The sequence below is a fragment of the Castor canadensis genome, chromosome 1 (genome assembly GCF_047511655.1).
Source record: "Castor canadensis chromosome 1, mCasCan1.hap1v2, whole genome shotgun sequence".
Lineage (NCBI taxonomy): Eukaryota > Metazoa > Chordata > Mammalia > Rodentia > Castoridae > Castor > Castor canadensis.
In genome coordinates this window covers 159,010,240-159,037,486 of record NC_133386.1, presented here as the reverse complement: position 1 = coordinate 159,037,486, position 27,247 = coordinate 159,010,240, and the positions used below count along the sequence as shown (strand labels likewise).

Genomic DNA, 27,247 nt, shown 5'->3' with positions numbered 1-27,247 from the left:
GCAGAGACATGTGAAAAGGCTCTCTTATGTTCAAGGGACTAACAGAAAGTACTGTGGCTATGGAATGGTGGCAGAAGAGAAGACAGCATGACATAGGTTGCACAGAAAAGCAGGAGAAAGATCTTACACTGATTTGATATGCAACAGAGTCACTGAAAAGATTTAAGCAAGAGTGTAACTTCTCCAGTTTCAAAAACAGACTAACACGAGTTCAACAGCTATGAAAAGGTAAGTCTAATAATCAAACTTAGATCTCCATCACTTAAAACCAAAGCTTTTTCATGACCCTGCAGCTATGTTTCTGTCTAAAGCAGTGCTTCTGAAAAGATGTCCCAAGACTGACAGAATCGTCATCATTTAGAAACCTGTTAGAAATGAAAAGAGTTGGATTCCACCCCAGGCTTACTGAATAAAACTTTGAAATAGGGCAAAACTACCTTACTCTTTTTTTTTAACTTTTTTAATAGTGATAAAATATATTTAACAAAAAATGCACTATTTTAACCATTTTAAGTTGCCAATTCAGTGGCACTAACGACATTCACAATGTTATGCAATTATCACCCTAAATACTAATAAAACTTCTCCATCGCCCCAACAAAAACTTAATGCTTATTAAGCAATAATTCCCATTACCCCTGCCCGCAGCATCTGTTAATTTCTAATCTACTTTCTGTCTCAATAAATGTACCTATTCTGATATTGCACATAGATGGAATCATACAATATTTGTCCCTTTGTGATCTGACATTTTTCACTCCATATATGATTTTAAGTTTTATCCTTGCTATAGCATGTATCAGAACTCCAATCCTTCCTACAGCTCAGTAATAGCCCATTGTGTGCATATACCACATTTTGTTCATCCGTTCCTATACATAGATTAGTATTTGAGTTGTCTCCACCATTTGGGTATCGTGAATAATGCTACAGTGAACACTGGCATACAAGTGCCCGTTTGAGTCCCTGTTTTCCATCTTTTTACATATAAACCTAGGAGAGAAACTGCTGAGTCGTGTGATAATTCTATAGGAACCTACAAACTGTTTTTCACAGCAGCTATACTATTTTACATTCATACCAGCAATGGCCAAGGGTTACAAATTTTCTACATTCATACCAACACTTATTTTTCATTTTCAAAAAAATTATAAATATCCTAGTAGGTATAAAGTGATATATCATTGTCATTTTGATTTGCATTTTCCTGATGACTAAGGACACTGAACATCTTTTCATGTGTCATTAGTATACCTTATTTGGAGAAATGTCTACTCAAAATCATTTGCCTATTTTTAATTGTGTTATTTGTCTTTTTAAAGTATATATATTTAAGAGTACCTAGTATATCCTGGATATTAAATCTTTATCAGCTATATAAATTGAAAATATTTTTCCTCAATCTATGAGGGTTTTCTTCATATTCTTGATAATATCCTTTGATATTAATTTTGATAATTGATAATTAATTTTGATAAAACTTACTTTAGTTTTCCTTTTGTTGTTCTTGCTTATGGTGTTATATCTAAGAATTCATTATGAAATCAAAGATCTAAAGACTCACCCCTCTGTTTTCTCCTGAGAGTTTCATGGTTTTAGCTCTTATATTTAGATTTTTTTATCTATTCTGAGTTAACTTTTATATATAGTGTGACATAGGACCCAACATCATTCCTTTGCATGTGGAAATCTAGCACCATTTGTTGTAGGGATTATCCTTTCCTTTATTAAGTGGTCTTGACACTCTTGTCAAAAATTAACTGGTCATGTAATGTGTGGGTTTATTTCTGGACTCTCAATTTTATTTCTTTGAGATTTATGTCCATCCTCATACTAGGAACATACAATATTGCTTATTATAGCTTTGAAGCAAGTTTTGAAACTGGGAAATGTAAATCCTCAAAACTTATTCTTCTTTTCTAAGATTGTTTTGTATTAAGGGTTCCTAACAGCTCCATATGAATTTGGGCATAAGATTTCCATTTCTGCAAAAAAAGGATGTTCGAATTTTGATGGAGGGTTTGTTGATTCTATAGATTGCTTTGGGTGGTACAGATTTCCTAACAATATTAATCTCACAACCCATGAACAGGGGATGTTGCTTCATTTAGTTAGAATTTACTTAATTCCTTTTAACAAAGTTTTATAGTCTTAGGGGAGGCATGGCTCAAGTGATAGAGACTCTGTCTAGGAAGCACAAACCACAAAAAAATTCAAATCTTCTATTTCCTTGGTTAAATACATTACTAGGTATGTTTGGTTGCTACTATGAGTGGAATATTCTCTTAATTTCCTTTTTAGATTACCTACTGAAGGCTTAAAAGGTCATAACTGATTTTTATGTGTAGATCTTGTAACTTTTATTTTATTAAATTATTAGCTTCAGAAGCTTTTTTAGAGTAAGGTTTTAATTTTAATATTACTTTTTTAGAAAGATTAATAGCAAAAATTATGTGAAATATGTAAACATAGCTAAAAACCCTGATTTTATATATATATATATATATATATATATATATATATATATATACACACACACACACACACAGAGAAAGAGAGAGTACATAAAAAGCTAAACTGTGCTATCTTTTCAACCAATTATGGAATATTTACCAACACTGATCAAATAAAGATACAAAATCTCAAATCATAACAAAGAATCAATTTCACAAAGACCTTTCTTACAAATTCTTTGGAATTTTCTCGATAAAAGCGAGAGCACACAAGGGAGGGGTGAGGAAAGGTAAGACACCTAAAAAATTAGCTAGCATTTGTTGCACTTAATGCAGAGAAACTAAAGCAGACACCTTAAAAGCAACTGAGGCCAATAGGAAAAGGGGACCAGGAACTAGAAAAAAGGTTAGATCAAAAAGAATTAACCTAGAAGGTAACACACACGCACAGGAAATTAATGTGAGTCAACTCCCTGTTTGGCTATCCTTATCTCAACTAGCAAAAACACTTGTTCCTTCCTATTATTGCTTATATTCTCTCTTCAACAAAATTAGAGATAAGGGCAAAACAGTTTCTGCTGGGTATTGAGGGGGTGGGGGGGAGAGGGAGGGGGCGGAGTGGGTGGTAAGGGAGGGGGTGGGGGCAGGGGGGAGAAATGACCCTAGCTTTGTATGCACATATGAATAATAAAACAATAAAAAAAATTCTTTGGAATTTTCTATATATGGGATCATGTCTGTGAATGAAAATGGTTTTATCTGCTCCTTTCCCATTTGAATTAATTTATTTCTTTTACTTGTTCAATTGCACTGGTCAGAAATTCCAATAGTGTTGAACAGCATTGTTGTCATCTTGCTTTGTTCCTGATCTTAAGAGGAAATCTTTCAGTCTTTCACCATTGGGGATGATGCTTACTGTGGGTTTTTAATTTATGCCATTTATCATCTTTAAGAAAGCTCCCTTCTGTTGTTAGTATTCTGAGTATTTCTGAGACAGAATGACCTGATTCTCCTTCAGTATATCTGGCTAAGAGTTAAGCACTGGCAAATACTATTAAGAATGTTAATAATAGGTCTTTATTATAAGCACTGTTTTAATATTTGCTTTTCTTATAAATAAGGTAAGACTAGGCCAGTTTGCTTTTTAATTGACAGTTGTCAGACCCTTCCCTTATGTCCAGCTGCCTTGGGCAAAGTGCTGTCAACTGAGAGTCCCTCTTTTAGTTATTGGCTGGACTGTCACTATGGTAGCTCAGCTGCTTTGAACATTCCAAGTTGCCTTGAGGAAACTACACTCTGGCTATAAGGAACACTGCAACTGAAGCCACAAATCTTGCTCCAGAAGACCCTGCTCCAGCCACAACTGCTTCAGACAATTTGTACCTGTTTCAGCCATCATAAGCCCAGGTGAACTCTAAATGAGTGCTCAACCTATGAGTGCTGGTCTCAGGCCAGCAAGTCTTGTGATTGGTTCATACATAAGTCTTGGTGGAGCTGGAAGATGTGTTGTGATTGGTGCAAATTATGATCCTACATTTGCATGCCACACTCCCTTCCTGGAAATGCCAAATCTGTCCTGCTTGGTTTGCAACATTGGGCCTAAAAAAAGAGGTCTCCCAAGTAGTCTTTACTTGCCTACTTGTGATCTTTAACATGGTCAGAGTGGATTGAGCTGGTAACATGGCAGGGGCAGTGGAGTGGCAGTGAAGGTGGTGCAACAGCAGCAGTGCTACCAGCAGTAATGGGAAAGAAGAAAAAAGCTGCTAAAGAGATCCAGCTAACAACCAAACCACCAAAGGCAGAAACTCAAGAATCTACGAAGGAGAATAGAAGCAACAAGAAGGCAAGAGACAGTAGAGAATATGAGGCTAGGAAAGATTAGATGCTGTGTAGAGCCAAAGACCAGAACTAAAACCATAAGGACTACACGCCCTAGGAGCTGAAAGAATTCAAGAGAGTTGCCAAGTACACCCAAGGCTTGGGAGCTGACACTGATCACTGCTATCACTAGCTGCCAAGTGGTGGCCCCAGGCATTACAGCCCCAACAGTAAGCATCCGACCTGAGCACCTAGAGCTGTAAGCCTCTGAGCCTCCGGTCAAGCTATAAGCCTCTCGCACTCAAGGGACTGCCAATGCTAGAGGAGCCACTCATCACTTACCATTTCTATCCATGTAAGTTTCTTTCCTTTGATATTTTTCTCTGGCTTTGGAATTATAGCACTTCTGGAGAATGAGTAAGAAAGTATTCTCTTCATTCTAATTTTTTAGAAGAGTTTGAGAAAGATTGGTGTTAATTTTTCTTTAAAATATTTGGTACAATTCATCATTGAAGTCGTCTGATCCTGGACGTTACTTTGTTGGGATATTTTGCTGCTAGTTCAACCTCTTTACTTGTTACGGGTCTCTTCAGATTTTTCTCTCTCTTCATGATCTAGTCTTGATGGGTTCTGTGTTTCTAGGAATTGTCTGCTTCATTTGGGCTATATAATTAGTTGGTATACAATTGTTCATAGTGTTTTTTTTTTAATTTCTGTAAGGTCTGTGCAGTATCCTTACTTTAAATATGTTGACTCCTTGTCCCCCTGGACTCAATGATTTCTGATGAGAAATTGGCTATTGATTTTATTAGGGATTTCTGTGTATAAAGCCATTCTCTCTTCCTCCTTTCAAGATTCCCTTTTTGTCTTTTGCCAGTTTTGTTGCAATGTATCCCAGTTGGATATCTAGGATTTTATATTATGTGGAACTTGTTGAACCTTCTTAGATGAATACATTCATGTACTTCATCAACAGTTTTGCTTTTGCTTTGGGATTTTTGACAGAAGGTCTCACTATGTATCACAGGCTGTCTTGGAACTCTATATGTAGTACAGCCTGGCCTTGAATTTGTGATTCTCCTACCGCAGGTTCCTGAGTGCTGGTATTTAGGTGTGCTGGCAATTTCATCAAATTTGAGAAATTACAGCCACTACTTCTTCAAGCACTCACTCTCTCTCTCTCTCCCCCTCCTTCCCTTTCTCTCTCTCTCTCCCCTCCTTCTAAGATGCCCTAAGTGCATTTGTTACTCTATTTGATAGTAAAGTAAAGGTCCCTTGGACTCAGTTCATTTTACTTCATTTATTTTACTTTTTGCTCCCCACACTTCTAAATTTCAACCATCTTATTCTCAAGTTCAGTGATTCTTTCTTCAGCCTGCTCAACTCTGTTGTTGAATCCCTCTAGAGAATTTTTAATTTTAGTGATACTTCTTAGCTGCAGAATATGTTTGGTTCATTTTTATAATTTCTATCTCTTTATTGATATTCTCATCTTTTTCACACACCATTTTCCTGACTTCCTTGAGTTCTTTATCTCCTTGAACACATTTAAGGCAGTTTTTTAAAGTCTTTGTTTAGTAATTATATTATTTGAACTTCCTCAGGGATGATTTCTGTCCTTTTATTTTATTCCTTTGAATGATAATATCTTCCCCTTTCTTCTCTTGCCTTGTGATTTTATTTGAACACTGGATATTTGAATATTATAATGTAATAACTCTGGAAATCATTCTCCAATTTTCCCTGGGTTTACTGGGTTTTGTTTTTGTATTGCTGAATGCTATAGTCGTCCATTTGTTTACCAGCTTACACAAAATATTTGCAGATACTATAATCACTATCAGGTATGGTCACTGAAATCTCTGTCCCTGTTCTTGTGTTAGAAAGTGTTTTGTCAGAGCTTTCTGTAAATGCCAAAACTGAGAAAGAGAGAGAGAGAGAGAACCCAGTCTTTGCAGCCAGGCTTGCTCTGATCCTGGCCTGGCCTATGGTGAAAGCTTTGGGTATTTTTAGGTCTTTTCTGACCACACATTAGCCCTAGGCATGCAGAAGACTTTCTAAATTCCTCAAATATACAGATGCTTTGGATATCCTAGATGCCCAAAGAAACTGTCTCTTCAGCTTCTCATCTTTATCTTAGGAGGCCTACCATGTGTTCTGCTTTAATCTTTTTCCCCACACAGAGCTGGGTGTTAGCCCTGAAAAGTTTTCAACCAACACCCACCACTTTTCTCCTGCGCAAGAGTTCTGAGCTAAGGTGAAACAGAGATCAGTGCCTTTTCTCAGTCTTTCCACAGTCCCAGACACTTAGAAAAGACATATAATGTGATTTGTGAATAAGGTTTCTGCTCCCTCCACCATCAAGGACTATTGTGTGACACTGTAACATGAACTGACATCCTCAATACTGACAATGAGCTATGGACAGTATGTGGTTAAAAACAAGCAAAAATGCTCCCAAAGCTTTCCTACCACTTAGATATTGCCTTTGTCTTGATTCAGTATTCATGCAATGACTATAAGCCTTTGTTTATAAAAGTTTCCAAAAAATGATTCTGTTCATTTTTGCTTTTTTTTGGAGACATGGTTTTACTAGGTAGCTCAACCTGGCCTAGAACTCATGATCCTACTGCCTCAGCCTCCCAAGTGGTGGGATTACAAGCATGCACCAACATTCCTGGCTAATTTCTGCATGTTTTTCAATATTTCTCTGGTGCAGCAGAAGCTTGGAGCTGCACCATTTTGCTGGGATCCAGATACCTGTGTTTTGACAAGCTAGCTGAGACTTGATGCCCTCTGAGTTAGAGAAACACAAATTTAAAAGTCACTAATCAGATACTAATTACAAACCACATCTTATATTTTGTGGGATACTTCTAGAAACCAAGGAAAAACTTACTCAGTATATGTCTCCTATGTCAGTACAGCCTTCAAACCCATTAAGCTTTTTAAAATATAAAATCCTAAACTCTATAGTTCAGATTATCAATGAGTAAGTCTAGACACTTGTACAAATTTGAGTTTTAAAGACTTCTCACATGATTTTCATGTCTTTCTGGGATTGGGAACAATCCACTGCCTTCACTACCTACCTAGGACCACCAAGAAAATCCAGCTTCACCAGGAAGTCACTTGCTACAGAACAAAAAACAACATTCCATTAAGTGGGAGTCAATTGAAACTGAGATACCTGAACAAATTTCTGTTGATTCTTGGAAACATGGGGGAAATTATATAAACACACACATACATGCATTCAAATATATGGATTACTACCCCCAAAATGCCGTGTTTTGATTATTTACAAAGTAAAAAAGGGCTGAAAACAAAAGGCAACAAATGCCCATGAATGTGCTTCTCAGGTGAAGAGAGAAATTGTTAATGATATAGTTGAAAATATTTGGATGTGTCACTAATAAAATTCCATTCTTTCCCCTCAGAAATTCTATTCTGAATTTAGTGCTTTGTATTCTCATGCTTTTGTCTCTTCATATATGTGACTGAATCGATAAGTAATATATTGAATTGTTTTGCATTTTTAAATATAGAAATAATTTAATACCATAATTTTCTTGAGCTACTTTCTATTCCATTCAGCATTACACTTATAATTCATCATTGATTTTTGTTTCTTTGTATGATTCTACTACAATTCATTTAAACATTCTTCTATTGATTGGTAGTTAGTTTAGTTTTTTCCACATTTAAAATAACAACTAACTACTATACAATGCAGCAATACCGCGCCTAGAGAGATACCAGAAAGAATTTTTCATACCCATGTTCATTACAAAATTATTCAAAATAGCCAAGCTATGGAAACAGACAAGATGCCCCAAAAGTGCTGAAAGAATTAAGAAAATGTGGTATTTATATACAATGGAATTTTATTCATCCATAAAAAAGAATGAAATTTTGTTATTTGTAGGTAAATGGATAGAAATGGACAGCATCATCTTAAGTGACATTAGCCAGGCTCAGAAAGCCAAAGGCCACATGTTTTCTCTCAAATGTGGAATATAGGCCCAATACAAATATAAGCAATGTTATATATACATAAAAATATATACAGAACATGTACCCAAAAGTGGGACTTGTAGAGGAGACCAAGGGACGAAAAAAAGGAAAGAATGATAGTAAAAAACAATGAAATACATCACATCTGTGTAGGAACAAAATACAACAAAACACACTGAAAGCTGTTAAACAACACAGGATAGGAGGGAAAGGGCAAGGAAGTGTAGAGGAGAGGGGTTACATTGTTTTAAGCACAATGTGTGTGCAGTTATAATACCAAGGCAAAAATCCCACTGAACAGACACCTAAAAACCAACTGAAATGAAAAACAGAAGGACACTGATGGGAGGGGAAAGGTAAAAGAAGGAAGTAAAGAAGGTGAATATGGATGATGTACTTTCTATACAAGAATGAATATAGATTCATTAAACTTGTTGAAATCACCAGAAGAATGGGACTAAAGTAGAAAGGAGAAATGGAGAGGATGAAACAATTTGGGATATAATACATGTACACATGGAAATGTCATAATGAAACTTCCTGTATAGCTATCTTAAAGAAACATGTATTTTTTAAAAAATGAAGGACAGGAAGGTAATACATGTTCTGTCTGGGGGCTGGTAGTAGTGGGAGAGGGTGGAAATATGAGGAAATGGTGAAGGAGGGTAAATGTAGTGAAAATATTATGTACTCATGTATGAAAATGGAACAATGAGATCTTTAGAAACTATTCTAAGAAGAGAGGGAAGAAGGATAAATGAGAATGATAGAAGGGGTGAATCTAAGATATCTTATAAGTACTTTTATAAATGTCACAATGTACCCCCAGAGCAAGGATAATGTACTAACAAAAACTAAAATAACATCAACCAAAAACTCCAGTGGTGATGCTTCTACATACATCCCCAGGTATATGAACAAGAATCTCTTCAAAGCTCAGACTGAGGAGTTGAGTTCCTGTATTGTAAGGTGTGCACATTACAAAAACCCACAAATTACTGTCCTTGTTACTTTTATAAATTCAGGTTTCCACAATGAGTCTGGGAACATTGCTCAGCTACCTCCCACACATATAACATTGTCAGAGTTTTTTCACTTCTCCCAGTATAATCGGTAAGAAATGGTACCACAGCTTAGGTTGTTGGCTTAAGTGGCAGAATGCGTATCTAGGAAGTCCAATGAGTTCAACCTCATTACCTCTGAAAAGAAGAAGGAAAGGGAGGAAGTCTCATATGGTGTCACTTTCCATTTCCAGTATATCCTGAATCCCCTCACATATTCTCAGTCTGTATCTGTCCACTCTGGGGAACCAGAGTGTATCTGTCCACTCTGGTTCATGTCTTTTGCCTGTCTTCCCACTTAGTCATGTGACTCTTTCTTATTGATTTATAGATTGCTTTAATGGATATTATTTCCTTGCTATTTGATCTCATTGCCAAGATTTTCTTTGATGAATTGATTTTTGAAGTTTATATAGTGAACTTGTCAAAATTTTCTTTAATGATGTTGCATTTTTTATCTTACTTAGGAGCTTCTAGGGCTGGAGTATGACTCAAAGAGTAGAGCATCTGCTAGCAAGCACAAAGCCTGAGTTCAAACTCCAGTACAACCAAAAAAAAAAGAGAAGAACTTCTAAAAAGGTGCAATTACTATATTAATTAAAAATAGAAATATGTATTTTTTAAAGCTTCTCTACCTTCAGATCATAAAGATATGCTCCTATGCCATTTTCTAAAATTTTTAAAGTTTTGCTTTCACATTTAGTTCAATTATAATTGTGATTTGTAATTTGTTTTTATGCCTGGTGTCCAGGTGCATATTGAAAACTTTTCTTAGTACTAAAAATAAAAAACAACCATAGCACTGTTATGCAGATAGTGTATATATATATATATACAATATACATATGAAATATTTTTAAATAATGGAATTTCCTAACCATTTAATGATGAATCCATCCTTTTTCATTGGTCAGGAGCACTACTTCAGTTATATGTCAAGTTCCCACATATCATGAAATGGTCATTTCTGGCTTCTTCGTTCTTATTTCTTGGCTCACAGGCTGATCTTTGCAGTGATATCACACACTGTTGATTTCTACAATTTTATAATAAGATTTCATACATGAAAGCTTTTTTCTTCTTCAAAAATGTCTTAATAATTCTTGGCCACTTGACTTACATAAAATTTTGGAACCAGCTTATTGATTCTATCACAGAAAAAAGACCTGTTGGGAAATTATTATGGGTTCACTGAATCTAGAGATCAATTCAGAAAGATTTGATGTTTTTTATTACATTAAGACTTCTTTTCCAAGAACATAACATCCTCCTTCCCATATATGCCTTCTTTGGTGGTTTTGTTAAAAAAATTAAAATTTATTTTATTTTCATTATATTATTTTGTATTGAGGGTACATTGTAACATTTACAAAAGTGCTTACACTATATCTTAGTTAAACTTACCTCCTCTTTCATTCTCCTTTACCCCCTCCCCACTTCTTAGAATAGTTTCAACAGGTTGATTTTTAATAAAATTTTAAAATTTGTTTCACAAGTATCTCAAGTTATAGTTTGCTTGATTAGTTGCTAATTACTTTATCTTTCAATATTATAAATTAAGTCTTAACTATTTTTGCTGTTATTGTCATTGATACTCATGTTTAGCAATGCAGTTGACTGGGTCTTTGGTTTTATAACCAGCACTCTTTTCTGAACATTCTGAGTAATTCTAAAAATTTTAGGATTCTATTTTTATGTAGACAATTATATAATTTGTGAATAATTGTGCTTTTTTTCTTTCTTTTTTGGTAGTACTGGGATTTGAACTCAGGGCTTCATCTTGCTAGGTAGGCACTCTATTACTTGAACTATGTTTGCAGATCTTTTTGTTCTAGTTATTTTGAATATCAGGTCTCCCGTTTTTGTCTAGGCCAGCCTAGACTGGCAACCCTTCAATTTTATGCTTCCTGTCTTAACTGGGATGTCAGACATGTAACACAACACCTAGCTTTTTTGTGCTGAGATGAGGTCTCACAAACATTTTTGCTTGTCCTGGCCTGAAAATATGATCCTTCCGATACCAGTTTCTAGTGTAGCTTGGGATAACAGGCACATGACACTACACCCAGTTATTGGTTGAGATGGAGGTCTCACTAATTTTTTTGCCCAGGCTGACCTCATATCACTATCTTTCTTAACTCAGCCTCCTAAGTAGCTAGGATTACAGGAATGAGCCACCAGTGCCTGGCTTGTACTTTTCTTTTTTATAATCCTTAAGATTTTTGTTTATTTTGCTGGTAAGGAGCTCTAGTCTGTGGTTAAGTAGAAACAAGGATAACAGGCATTCTTGTTTCCTGGTTTTAATAGGAATTCTCTTAATATCTAAACCATAGTCTGATATGTTATGTATAATTACTTCATGTACTCTTTGTTAGTTTAATAAAGGTTCCTTCTATTCCCAGTTTATTAAGGTTTTTTTGGCAGTACTGGGATTTGAACTCAGAGCTTCATGCTTACTATACAAGTACTCAGCACTTAAACCACATCCTCAGCCCTTTTTGCTTTTGTAATTTTTCAGGCGGACTCTGGCATTTTTGCCTGGGACCAGCTTCAGACCACCATCTTCCTTCCGTATAACTGGGATCACAGGCACGTACCACCATGCCCAGCTCAGGCTTGTTCTTTGAGATAGAGTCCCAACAACTTTTTTTGGCCCTAGGGCTAGGCTTGAACTGTGATCCTCTAATCCTAACTGCCATAGCCAATGTAATACTGCAAAAGTAACAACATACAAATTTCAAGCCTGGACCTCAAAACGCCCTGTACACTTCTGCTCTGCCTCTAAAAACTCTTCTCAGTCAGCCAGTGCACTAGCTGATAGACTTCTGAAAAACAAAAGACCACATCAGGAAAGATGCGCTATTCCAGCTAAACCCCTAGAAAATCCAACAGCTGAACAAAATTGCATGAGTGAACCCTCTGAGAACACAAGAACCCACCTCCCCCAATTAGGCCCAGCCCAGATGGCTGACACACAAAATTGTGAGCAACACAGAGGCATTGCTTCAAGCTCTCAAGCAGTTATTTTGATGTGCGAGGCATTAAAAGTTGACACAATAGACAGCAAATCATAAATTCAATGCTTTTAATGATTCTAGGACTACTTGGATTTTTTATTTTAAAAATAAAAATATTATTTTAAAAATAGTTTTAGAAAGTGGTCTACTTTTCTCAGTTTTCCATTTTGCCATGAAAGTGTTAATAAATGATTGCTATTGTATACATTTTACAGCACTTATGTGCCTTTCATTTCCCAGTTTTTCGTCCTTTCTCTTGTCTTTCTAAAAGACCAAATTTTTTTTAATTCTATGACCTCGACTATTGCATTATACTAATTGTTTTATTAATTTCTGCTCTTATATATTTATCATTTTATGCCATTTGCTATCTTTGGACTAACCCCATAGTTCTTTTTCCAACTTCTTGATTTGCATACTTAACTCATTAAATTTTCACTTTTTCTGATACTTAAAGATAAGTATTTCCATCTATGAATTGATTAGCTGAATCTCACAAGTTTTGATACTATTTTTATTGCCTTTTTGCCTTAGTTCTAATTTATAGTATTATTTTTCCTTAAACCCATTTATCACTTTAAAGGGAATTTTCGTCTTTCCAAATGTGTCACGATGGGGACTTAGTTATCTCCTCATTACTCACTAATATAACTACATTCTCATCAGAAAATGTTGTGTATGCATCATTCTCTGAATTTTGTTTGAGACTCACTTTTTAAAGCCTTTTATGCAACCAGTTTCTATAAAGATTCCATGTGCCAGATGTGTTCATTATTAGTTATGGGATTTATATATAGCCATGGGATACATTTTTAAGTGTGCTGTTTAAGTCCATGCTAGTGGGTTTTTTTCCTTCTTGTTCTATAAAATATTGAGAGGATATGTTAAAAATTACTCAATATGATAGTAGTGTTATTAATTTTCCTCATAAATATGTACTATGTATATGCGTATAGGTATTTAGTAAAATTTTTCATTAAAAAATAATGTGTACAGCCAGGTGCTGGTGGCTCATGCCTTTTCTATCCCTATTTGGGAGGCTGAGATGAGGAAATCATGGTTCAAGGCCAGCCTGGGCAAAAAATTCATGATACTCCATCTTGACCAGTAGCTAGGTGTGTTGGTTTATGTCTATTATTCCAGCTATACTGAAATAGGAGGATTTTGTCTTGAGCAAAAAGGAAGACCCTAACTTAAAAGTAACCAGAGCAAAGGAGGCTATAGGAGTGGTTCAGTCAGTACAGCGCCTGCCTAACAAGCATGAGCCCTGAGTTCAAACTTCAGCACTGTTAATGATAAGAACACACACATAGAAAAGTATGTAAAATCATACAAGTACGTATTGATGAATTAGCTTGAAGTGAACACATTGCATAACTGCTACCTAGTCAACAAAGAAAGCTGAGCTTGTATGCAAAAAGCCATCTTCATGCCCTTTTCCAGTCCTCACCCCTCCCTCCTCAGCAGAGGTAAACTGCCACCTAGACTTTAACATGCCTGACTTTGAACTTTATGTTAATGAAATAATAAATACTCTTTTGTATCTGTGTATGGACTCATTGCTTGTGAGGTTTACCCATGCTGCAGCTACATAATTTGTTCATTCTAATTGCGCTATTGAATTCTACTATTAAAGGATACCACACTTTACACACCCCTTCTACATTTGATGGATATTTGCATTTTATTAGTTTTTTCTACTATGAGTATTACTATTAAAATATTTTTGTGCATGCCTTTCAGTGTATTTAAATGTGTATCTCTATTAGGCTTATACCTAGTATTCTTGCTTGGTCATGGAACACATGTATATCTATTTTTATTAAAAACACTAGTAAACAGTTTTCCATAGTGCTTATACCAATTTGTGCTCATGCCTGCAATGAATGAAGGCTATACCGCTCCATATCCTTTAAAAGCATCACATTGACAGTGCTTTTGATATTAGCCATTCTGATGGTATTTGTCGTCTCTAGATTTGGCTTTACTTTCTCTGATATCACCAGATTGATATATTTATTGGTCTTTTGGATATTTCCTTTTTGTGAAGTGCCTATTAGCATTTTCACCTGTTTTTAGTTGGGTGGACTTGTTATTGATGTGAGGAGTTGTTCATACAGTGTGGATAAAAGGCTTTTGCAGGACAGAACAACTATGAACAGCTTTTCTTATTCTTCTTTGTTTTTACTCTTATTCATCCATTCTAATGAAAAATACAAAGTTTCAGATTTTAATATACCCTCATGTATCAGCCTTATTCTTTATAGTTAGTAGTTCTTAAGTCTTGTTTTAAAACATTTTTCTCACGTCAAGGTCATAAAGATACACTATGCTGACTATCATAAGCATTTTGGCTTGCCTTTTTGAAGATCTATAATCCACTTGGAATTGATTTGATATAAAATAAGGGTTAAGATTAGTTTTATTCTCCATAGGTATCTTCAAGAGACCATGTACCTTGCCATGACAAGGCCACTCTTCTGTACTGCTGTATCATATATTTTGAGATTATATTATTAAATCTATGCATCTTTGGAATTACTTTACCATTGTGTGGTGAACATTTGGGTATTGAAGTTGATATTACAAAAACTTTTCCAGCCTTCTCAAGTTTCTTTGAGCATATTTTTCCTTTTCTCTTTAACCTACTTCACTATTAGCATTTATAAGTAGTAATTTTTTGTTGTTGTTGCTGCTGTTATTGTTACCAATATCGAGAGGATTTGAGTCTTATGGATTGAGCATAATACTCTTAACTCTGGTTCACTTAAACTTGATAGTGAATATCGTGAGCTGGAATTACATCTGCTGCCTTATATTGAACGTTTTTCTCCTCTTCACTTATTTTTGGGTGATGAAAGTTTTGAGACTGGGTATGTTATCCAATGACACTCCTGCCTCAGTCTCCCAAGTATCTAGGACTATGAGCATACCACCAGCCCAGGCTTGATGAAGTTTTTTTTTAATCCTCTATTTCTCTTACACATAATTTTGGAACTTAAACATAATTTCTAATATTTTAGTCTTGGTATAAATTTTTACATGCAAACTCAAAGTCTAAAGTGAACCAATTTCTCTATTATTTTTCTAACCAATTCAAGAACTTAGAATACTAAATCAAAACATCTTGTAGTATAATTTTATTGCTGTTAATATGTCTTTAATTTTCTGTAAAATTAAGCATGATTATTATAAACTGATTATTAAGGCTTATGCATACTCTATTTGTTCACCAATGTTTCTTGTACTTAGGCCTTCTTTTTGAGAAGTTTTTTTAACTAAGCTCTATTGATCATAAACTAAGAGTGTTCCTGTTCTACAAGTGTCTTTATTTCACAGTCATTCACAAATAATAATTATGTATATGCTATTATACTTTGAGACTGATTTTCTCTCTAAAACTTGAAAATATTTTTCTATTGTCTTCTTGTTTCTGTTTTGCTATTTAAAACCTAGCTGCTCAACTTATATCATTCTTTTGTTGAAAAATTGCCTTTTCTATACACAGATATTCTCTGTGTCTTTGGAATATACTATTCTACCAATATTTCTAGATGTGTCTGTCTTGATTTGTGCAATTTGAATTTGCATTCAAATTTTGCAATTTGGATATTGCAAGTAGCCCTCCAAGAGACTCTATATTTTACCATATGATTTGCTTTGGATACTAAAACATTAGCAAATATGATCAAGTAAACAGATCCTTGAAAAGCACAGATACACTGAGGCTTGTTTCTTCTTATACTTTGAATCTCAAGACTGCCATGTGAATAAGTCTGAGGTAGGCCACTGCAGAATGAGAGACCAGCTAGAAGAGAACTGAGGAACACCAGCCAGCCTGCTGCTAGAGGTGTCACAAGACAGTAAGTCTCCTGCTGATGTGCCAGATGAACACAGATGCTTGAGAGAGCCCAGCAGGTAAAGCTTAGGCAGGCCAAACCAGAGAAATCAGATTTGGAAGCTAAGCAAAATGCCTGTTCTTTTTACCTCTAAGTTTTCTAAGTGACTTGCTCAGCAGCAATAGTAACATACACCTTGTATGTTACTTCCTACAATGAGAATGGATGTCTTTTAACAATTTTAGAAAGTTCTTAAGGATTATACTTCCAATAGTGCCTGTAACGTCTTTCTTCACATATGAATAAAAGAAAAAAAAACTTCTTTCTTGATGTTATCTTCTGGAATTTTCAAATTTGTTTTCATATATGAATATATTATACATGTGATATGTTGCAGACACAAATATATATCCAACATGAATATATAGGCACATATTTATATACACCTGTGCATGAACATATGAAATAGATTTATGAAAAACTTTATATACAATTTATCTTTTCTAAATTTTAATCTTTTACATTCTTCTCTTTATCTCTGCACTACTATAAGGGTAATTACAATGATGATATTCTACATTTCATGAATGTTCTCCCCACCTGTGTGATCGACTATATAGCAGGTTCCCTGAGATTTTCTTCTCACTTCAATGACTGGATTTTTCATGTCTAAGAGTGCTTTTTAGCTCAACTATTCCTGGTCAATTATCATCTCTAATCATTGCACATTCCTTAATTCATTGTACTGTTTCTTTAAATATCATAAACACAGAGATTTAAAAAATCCTTTGCTAATTTCAAATTCTGAAGTCCTTGGATTGATTTTTGTTTCTTCCCATTTCACTCATGACTGCTTAAAAATTCATATTTTCATGGACTTAATCTGTGGACATTCTGTGAAGTCTGTGCTGAAATTGACTTTCTCCAGAGATAATTTGCATTTTCCACCTCAGGAATCCTAAGATACCAACACAGGACCACTGTAAGATATGCAACTTAGCTTCATAGATAAAGTAAACATAGGCTTTAAGCATACACGATGGCAGGCTGTGGTTTAATTCTCAGGGAAGTGTCGTTTTTCTCATCTAGAGATGAAGTGGAGACAGACTGGTTACTGTATTACCTTCCTTTGCTACACAGTAGGCCTTTTCTGCCTACCCTTTCCAACTCCCAAATATGCATGGACTCTTAAGATATTTCTCACATTCCACACAGATTGGTGAAATTTAGAGCTCCAACTGGTATTTTTATATATTGCTAAGGGGGATGAAAAATGGTTTAGACCATGATGTGAGATATACTTTAGCAACTTCTTATGAAGCTAAACATACTTAATATATGATTCAGCAATCCCACACCTGCATATTTACCTAAGTGAAATGAAAACCTTTGTTCACACAAAAAACCTTTAGGTATATGTTCCTATTAGCTTGATTTATAATTACCCAACATCAAAATACACTCAAATATCCATCAACTGAGGAATGGATAAAGAACCTGTGGTACATACATACAATAAGCAATAGAAAAGAATGAGCCACCTGTAAACATAAGAACATGGGTGGATCCCAACATACATACTTATGCAAATTTCCCTACACATAAATGGTTCCATTTATACAACATTCTGGACAAGGCAAAACTAAACAAGGAGACAGGATTTATTGGAGTTTAGAATGATTCTCTTAATAGTGGTTATGAGACTATATTAGATTTTCCAAATCTTGTAAAAATGTACATTCAAAAGGTAAATTATGCCTTTATTTTTTTTAAAGGAAAAAGAAAAAAACTTAAAACTCTAAATATCTAGTATTGGCATACATCCTTCTGGGTTTTGTTTCTCGCCTCCATATATTTGGTCCCTAAAGATTACTCTTCTTATAAATGCAATGATGAATTTTTAAAGATTTCTGTTGTATTTTATCTAGCATTTATAGGCATTTTGAATCAGAAGGATTTTTAGAACATCTAGTCTGCCGTATTGCCAGAGGCAACAATCTGTCATTCTTTTAAAGAACAAGACTATCTTAAAATTCCAGGGTGTTTTTAAGTTTTTCAGTTCATTTTAGCACAGCACCCTCATGTTTCATGAACAACAATAATGCAGTTATTGTATTACCTTCTTTATAACCAGGGAAATCAAAGCGCAAGGAAGACAAGCCTTGTATCCTATTATATATTTAAACTTCCATCCCAAACTGAATTAACATATATTCTGAGCACCCAACTTGAAGTTATTTTATTAAATTCCCCAGAATTAGGAGGTCAATTAGACACATTGTAAATATCATTTATGTTCTGAATTATCCATGCTGGCAGCACACTGAACTTTGTAACCCTTGGTCAAGTTACTTACCTCTCTGCCTAGTTACAAACTATCAGCTTTTAGAGTCATTGTGACAATGAAATAAGTTAACTGGTCAAGCACAGAAAAGCACATGGCACACAGTAAGTGATCTATAAGCATCAGTTATTATGCTATGCATTTTCCACTGGTGTAATTATACACACATCAGCAGCATTAAAACCGAGGTATGTGTGTGCATGTGCGTGTGTGTATAGAAAAGTTAGAGCTTACTTTGAACAAACCATGCTTTTGATTGCGCTGACCAAGCCATAAATTGCTTCCTGGGGGAAGGTTGTTCTCTGGAGGGTCTATCACACGCTCATAGATCCTGTAGAAACAAAGAAAACAGTTACTAATAGAGAGGCTCAAAGCATAACCCAAAGGAACATGTGAAGTTTGAAGTACCCATGCAATGGAAGCTAGTCTGAAGAGATGAAGCAAAGATATAATATGCTTTAAATGACAGGTAACACAAATACAGGGACTAAGTATTTGGACATACTGCCTAGTCCCCTTCTGTCTTTCTATCATCTTCTTTCTTTTGGCAGGGGAAGGAAGAAGAAGGTAATATTTTGAGTATACTGTAAACAATGAACTTCATACAAACTGTGAGGAAAGTTGTTTTACCCAACCATCACAGGTAAAGAAGCTGAGGTTCAGAGAATGTAAACAGGTCAACCAAATCAAGACAGCAGGGAACAGTAAAATTAGGATAACCCTCATCTGTCTGGCTTCTATGCCCTTGTATTTTCCTTTGTACCCTACCATTTCCTGGTTTTGGTTTTTTTAGCTACTACTCATATCTACAATACCCCAAGAAAAAACTTTAAACAAGTGGGCCAAATAATCACAAAGTCAGTCTACTAAATCCTGTAATTGAAGCCATCAGTCCATCAAAAAAAAGTCTACTCAGTACTTTTTATGCTCCAAGCTCCCTACTAGGTAACTAGATAATACAGCAATGAAACAGACACATGAGGTCCTACCTCCATAGAGCAAAAGTGAGAGAACACTCCATAGATGAAGAAAATCACCTGATACATAACAGGAAATTGAATGCCTCAATTGTTCAGCTCTACCAAATCCCAGCCCAGTCAATCAGTCACAAATGTTTAAATTTGTGCTTTCTTCAGAAATAGTCCCTACTACCAGTTGATCACAAGCCTCTACCTAATCCATGGCAAGCACCTAAAGCTTGGAGAATTCTCTGAGCTGGAAGGTGGGGCAGGGGGAATGGAACCATCTGTAAATGGGAATTCCTGCTTTCCTCCCTCTTCACTCCTCAGATGTGTCAAGAGGTCAGGATAACCACTCTGCCCTGCTGTGATGCTGCCCCTGCCAGAAGGATGTTTGCCTCCAGAGCTTCTCAGGAGGAGAATGGAGAAGAACTGAAGACTGCCCAGTTGTGTCAGGGAAAGTGAATGACCACAAGACTGTGGCAATTAGGGGCTGTCAGGGTGTAGCCTCATGTACATCTTAGCTGCTGAGCCCAGTATTCTACCATTACCTACTGGAAACCTGAAGTTTCCAAAGAATACATACAAGGTACTGTTAGGAATGAGAAACATATCAGGTCTTTCTCTAGTAATTATCTTTCCATTACAAATGGAGACTCAAAACATAATTAAAGAAAAATGTTTCCCTTTAAAAGTCAGGCTGTGTTTTCCTCACAGAAATCCAACCTTTTTTGTTTGTTAGAATGAACCATTTTCAATTAAACAATTTGTCAAAACTGCCTTAAGAGAAGAACCTGCTTCTTTTAAAGGGTTTTTTTTCCTCCTAACATTAGTGGAAAAAGTAGAAACAAGCCAAATTTACTACAAAAGAGAAATGCATAAGTTATAGTAGATCAGCTTGAAAGAATTTACTGAGGTCATTAAGAGTGATAAATATTCAGGTTATGAAAAATGAACAAGTATATATGAATAATTTTCAGTGGAGAACATAGAATGCAAAATTATTTATGCACTATGGAGCTAACGATGCAAAAATTATGTTCAATGTTGATAAATATGAGAAAGGCCAGAGAGAAATGGAAATCACTGTATTTAGGGAAAGAGGTGGAAGCATAGTTTTCTATAAGGCTGCTTTATTAATAAATTGAAAATGTCAAACCATTTGCCTTAGCCTTCATTTTAAAACATTTGCCTCTGTCAGAGAACTTTCAATTCAAAAAGCTTTCCTCCTGGTGTTCAATATGCTGGAAGATGAGCTCCAATGAGCAGAATAGGCCCTTAATCAATGTTTATTAAGTGCATGAGTGAGTGAAGGATGGAACAATCAGAAAGATCAACTTCCTATCCTACTTTATCTTCTACAAGCATAATAACTCCTTGTGCCTTACAAACAGTTGAGGAAGCAAACATCTGAGGCCCACCACCATCAGCTAACACAGAATGTCACAGTGGTGTTCTAATTTCCTACATCCAGCCCCCATGAGGAACTCTTCCTCATACCAAGGAAAATCGACTAGGTGCTGCCTTCCTGGCAGCCCTGCTGATTCCTTCCAAAATGCAATTCTCACTAGGGAATTTCATGCAGCAGGCAGAATCAACAAATTAAACACAGGCAAAGCAACATAAAGAGAATTTTAAAACACAGTATTTAAAAAAAAAAAAAGCCCACAAGAAGGAAATCTGATGAGTTAAATAACTTGTCCATGGTTCAGCAGCATGAGTGACAGACATAGAACATGAACCCAGACCCCACAATTTGTACTATGACCACTTTCATATATTGCCTCTCTAGATGGTTCAGCAGCATGAGTGACAGACATAGAACATGAACCCAGACCCCACAATTTGTACTATGACCACTTTCATATATTGCCTCTCTAGACAAACAAGGAAGAATAAAATTGATGTCTAAAGAGTTAAAATACCAAAAATCAGAAGCAATAAATACTTGCAGTGTAAATAATAGAAAAGATGTTATAGTCTTCCTTGAATGACTCATACATTACTGAAAGGCTGGGTAGAGTTTTTGAAACCAATTCTGAGCAGGAGATGATAGAATTTGTATGTCCTGCTAGAGCTTCATGTCACACACAGGTAACATTTTTTTGCTTTTTCTAAAAGAGCAATGTAAACACTTAACTCATCCAAAGTGACTTACTTATCAGGAAGGAAAAGGGGAAACAAGTTTATCTGATAGTGCATGTGCCCAAGACTGGCTCACTCTCCTCAAACCCTCTGGGACCTGTACCAGATTTAGTCACTTCATAAAAAAAGAAAGGTTTCTGGGAAAATAAAAACATTACCAATAAGAAGGACTTCTTATTCATCTTCTTTCACATTGGCCTTAAATAACCTTTTTTTTATACATCCAAACTACCCTATATGTTAGTTCTTTGCTCATCTCTGAGACCTCTGCCACTTGCATGACTGTCCAGCCCCTGGGCCAAAGACACTATACCCTCCCATTATAACTGGAGTCTCTGAGATTCTGGTTATAGCTAGGCCTTCCTTCCAGACCGCCTGACCAAGGAAGGAGGAATTTGGCTCTCCTAGTATCGCTGGGCCAGGCACTTCCACCCTCCATTTGTGCCTCCACTTCCTGACTACTACTATTATCTGCTGGCTCGGGAAGAAATGCAAACCTCACCATGGCATCCTTCATCTGCCCAGTTGCCTCCCTTATTGACAGATGCTCCCTGATCATCATCTGTAAAGCAGCTCCTAACCATCATCTCTTATCACTTAGTCTTAGCAAAGCAGATGACTCTCCAAAATTAGTTCTTTGCTAACTGTCTATCTCCTTCCACAAAACAGTAGGCTCCTTGGAAGCATGGGGCCTTATCTGTCTTTTGCATCAACATTTTTAGTGTCTGGAAGAGTGTCTAGCTAAAGTAGGTGTCTACTCCACATATTGAATGGATTTAGTAGATGAATGAATGAGTGATTGAATGAATGCTCCAAGACACTATCTTTAGAATAGGAGGACCATAGTCAGAGGGTTATAGAAGCCCTACTAGGGAAAAACTTTTCAATGAGCAACTCACAAAACTGAATAATTCAGACTGAGAAAGCAAGTAGTCAAAATTGACACATTAGATTATGCACATAATCCTTAGGGAAATAGTCAAGAAAAATGACTGAAATGCAAAAACTCTTTTCTAGAGTCTTCCTCCACCATCTTGTCTCATGAGATTTATACAAGAAACCAGAAAGAAAGAGCAAGATGAACCATTCTCACCCAGAAAGAGACAGCAAGTTTAAATCTGTCAGGAAGGCAACTAACAAGAAAGTCAGATATATTACAGAGGGAATAATTAGATCAAGTGCAATCCCTCCCCCCTTTTTTTGAGACAGGGTCTTTCCATGTAACAGAGGTTAGCTTCAAGTTTATATTCTCCTATCTCAGCCTCCCTCTTGAGTGCTGAGTGTTGGGATTACAAAACAAGAACAACTCTTTTGATAAGTAAATGATTTACAGCTTAAGTTGGTTACATTATAATCAGCCCAAATGTATCACATTCCCTTAGGCTGTCTTACAAAAATAACACATTTGCTTTACAACCATCTAATATCTACCCTTTCTTTTGGCTGAAGAAAACCTAATTCCCACTTAGTCATGTTTCTGAGGCTTTGAGTTTACTTGAGCCATTAAATAAGGTGCTGCCTATTAAGCAGTATTGGGAAAATTATGGGAATTTTGCATGCCATTGGTATTTACCAGTATTTTAAAGTATAAGTATCTCATTTCTAACACAATACCATGCAAAATTAAACACCCAGTCAGATATGAAACCTGCTTGAGAGAAATGAACAATGCAGAATAACTGACACACTCCCTGTGAAAATCAGTCACTGAATCAAGGGCTCACATTAAGACTCTTCTTCACAAAGTATAACCTCTATTTATGACTTTGGTTAGTAATACCCTTACTAGCCAACATCGTGTCTGATTAAAAAACTAATCAATATTCTATGAAGTACTTGATCTTCCTCAGATCTCAACACAAAGTAACACAATGGTTCAACAATATTACTTATGGAATATTGGATTTTTATTTACCTGTGCAAAGAAAGGTCTCTGAAGGGACTCTATAGTACCTTTCCTAATTATATAGAAGAATGAATTTCCAATGTAAATCAACATGTGTTGTGGCCCTATTCAATAAGACAACATGAAGCCCAAATGAGGCACTAAATGAAGAGGTTTATCTTGGGTTTTGCCTACAATTGAATAAAAGCTTTCATGAACTCATTCCCTGGAGAGGAAAGTTGTAATGACTTTCCTTCACTAGATAGAGTCTCATATTCACTGCCTTTTAGCTGGCACTAGGGAATATCAAGGTGCTCTCTGGTGAAAGTTCCTATACAGAATACAAGATAATTCTCATTCAATATCCACTCACTAATGTGGTAATGGGTAACCTTGCACACAACGCTAAGCTTCTCTACTGGCCTTATACTGAGGGAGACATAAAGTACCCTTTTGGCCTCATAGGCCTTCACTAGAAAAACCAAAGACATCCACCTGTCATCATTAGCATTATCCTTGATACCCACAATTGTTAAGCATTCAGTCCAGGACTCTTCATGCTACACAGTGGTCTCTCAAAGCTTACTCACTGTGACAGAATGCTTTGCAAACTGTGTACACTGATGAGCTCCTTGTTGAAATTCCATGCCAGATTGTTTAGCTGCTGTTAATTATTTGCTAATGTTGAATACACAGTACATAAGTCATGTACCAGAAGGACATGGAAGGAGGTCCCAAAGAGAACCTCTGAAGTTCCCTCCTATCAATCTATTTAACAAATTCAGATGACACTCAACAAATGATAAGATTAAAAAATGCACCTGTCATCATACAAGAGAAACCAGACTAGAATGGGAAGAGGGTCTATGCAAATGAATACAGTATGCCCCCATATGTATGACTGAATTCCCAGCTAAATCCATGAATAACACAGGAGGAAGGACTATAACAAAGTTTGGCAGGTTTCCAAACTGTTCCTTTTTCAGCTGGCTGCAAAGTAAATACAAGTGCAAACAAAAAAATGGAGGCAAAGTTGAAATCTGTAAAGAGATGTCTTTATTGTGGCAAATTAGAATGCATCAGTGTTCATGTGAGATTAGCAAACACTACAGGAAAGACATTTCCAGAGCAGGGTGTGAATACCTCCAAAGAAAGGAGAGAGGTCATCTCAAAGAAGATCAAAGTTGCAAGTTGCCTGCTTCACCTACCTAGAAAACACTTGTCAAACCCATGTCTTTTCTTGCCTATCACCTAAATTTTACTATTTCCTTTTTCTCTTCTCATCTGGACCTCTTAACTATATTAAAGTTTCTGTCCCTTCTTAACCATATTTTATGTCTGTAATATTGCCCACTACTTTTTACCAGCCCTTACTCTCTGCCTAAAGTTCATAATCTAAATATCATCCTAAAATGATTCTTTTTGTGGATCAGAGTCAAATAAGAAGCTCACATCAGTTTGTCCCACATGGCATTTGTATCTGTGGTTTGAAAGTATAATAGTAGGTGGGCTTCTTGAATCTACAGGAAAATAATAAGTTGATATGATGGTTTTAATCACAAATGATTTAATACAACACCATAAGAATTAAAAGAGCTGTTAATAGGCAAGAGTTAGGGGCAACTCAAGACAAAATCCAACAATGAAAAATGGAGGTTTCCATGTTTATGGTAAATATGCTTCTCAAACACAGAATATGAGATCTAAAGGTTAACAGAGATGGATTTTGAAAAAGTCCTAGCCTTTTCATTCAATGTTCAACTAAGATAAGGACTGAGATCTTAAACTGTACCCTGAGAAGAAGGCAATTATTATCTCATTCCAATCTGGGTCAATCTGCCTAGAGATAATCACACACAGTTCTAGAAACTTAGGTGAGAAGCAGATACACTTCAAAAGGAATCAAACAAGATTATGAGGGCCAAATCAATTGAGGAATGGTTGAAGGAGAAAAGAAGTAAAGAACTTCTTGTCAGTCTGAAGAAGCAAAGATCAATTAAGGGAAACCATAACATCTTCAAATATTTGGAGGATTGTACTGTAAAAGTATTAAATTTGCTCCTGCAGCTCAAAGGAGTAAAATGTATACCAACAGGTGGAAGCTATAAGAATGCATGTTGGACTCCAGATTGGAAGAAGTTTTTAGGCAGAGCTGTGAACACATGGAAGGGACATCCTGGAAGGTGGTGATCTCCCAATCTCTGCAAGGTCCTATGGCAGATGATGGAGGACCACTGGATAAGCACAGTAAACCTCAAACTTGGGTAGACAGAAAGACACCATCTCAAAAGCTGCAAGGGTTGCCTTTGAGGGGGTGTCTACTGTATGTCAGAAGTTTACATACATTATACTCCTTTTGCAAGAAAGCTAGAAGAAAGGCATTGCTGTACTAATTGATAGATGTGCACACAAGTTAAGTGACTTTTCTAATACCAATCAGGAAATGATGAAGCCTAAATTCAAATCTAGGTTTAAACTTCTGCCATGCCTTACACTCCTCAGCTAATTCTGCTCTTAAAAGTCAACTATCCAACATAATAGTAAAGGATACAGAGCAATCATTGGACTAGAGTACACTTCTGTCTGTGTCTTACCTTTACTATTTATGATTTATGACCAGAGACAAGTTACTGAACCTCACTGAGTCCTCAGATTTCTCATCCATAGGCTTTTAATAGCGATGTTCCCATGATTACACTCTCTAACAGTACCTTATAAAGTCTGAAGTGCTTTTAACAAGTGGATCATCATTAGTGTTATTAAGTAAAATTGATATCCCTGTCTTCATAGAATAATCTAAATGATATTTTGTTTGAAATATTTTCAGGTAAAAGACCAAAAACACCATCAAAGCCAACTGGCTTAACTGGTTAAGGAATAGTACCCAATTAGCTTTATAATTTCCATAAATGGGGAGCTTGTAAGCAATAGTCTGAGAGGAAAGAGAATACAGTATAAACCTCAAAAACCACTCCCTATGTGGTACCATCAATGACATTTTGGGGCCAAGGTAATTGGTTCCTTTCTTACCCAGGGATATAGACAAAAACATGCTACTCATAGTGTTTAATTATACCCCAGGCTAGCTGCCTCCAAAATATTTGCTGGTGCTTATAAGCGGTGATAATTTGAAACAAACCCTTTCTATTATTCACTCAGATGAAGATTTAAATGTTAGGCCCTAGCAATGATAAATCAAAAGCCTGCTGCTCATATAAAACATACTTTGGCAGCAAGGACTCTGAGGGTCAGAAAGGACATTGAAAGTCTTCTAATCCAACCTCCATCTGCTACTTGCTGTATTAATATATGAGCATCCAAAAGCCATCTGTCAAGCAGTGAGCATATGTGACGTCCTCACATGACAGTTTAAAGCTTCCCAGAGCAATGGATATCTCCCCAAAGGCTTGATGACTGACCATTTCCAAACAACCCATGTGGAATATGTCAGGGTCTAGTAGATATGGTAAGGAACAAAGGAAATATTTTGCTCTCCATTTAGTCCTTACACAGTTACTAATTGCACACTCATACATCCACCCCAAACATTGGCATCTCCAAAACTCAAGTTGGAATGGATATTATTTCACTTTTTGACTTTTGTAGGGACTTTGGAAAATGACAATAAGGTGCCTTGACAATTCCTAAATTTTATTAAATAGTAGGGTAAGCTTATGAGTTCAAGTTTATGGGGAAATGAGGCAGGATA

General features: G+C 36.0%; 1 protein-coding gene across 4 annotated transcripts in view; it reads right to left on the bottom strand.

Moving 5' to 3' along the window:
* The window catches only part of Nell1 (neural EGFL like 1), an 828,356-nt gene that overhangs the window by 619,939 nt on the left and 181,170 nt on the right, over window positions 1-27,247 (bottom strand). For all 4 annotated transcript variants that reach the window (XM_074042879.1, XM_074042893.1, XM_074042884.1 and 1 more), the window contains exon 5: window positions 18,784-18,880. In XM_074042879.1, coding sequence (XP_073898980.1) covers window positions 18,784-18,880 — 97 coding nt within the window. The remainder of the gene's footprint in view (window positions 1-18,783; window positions 18,881-27,247) is intronic.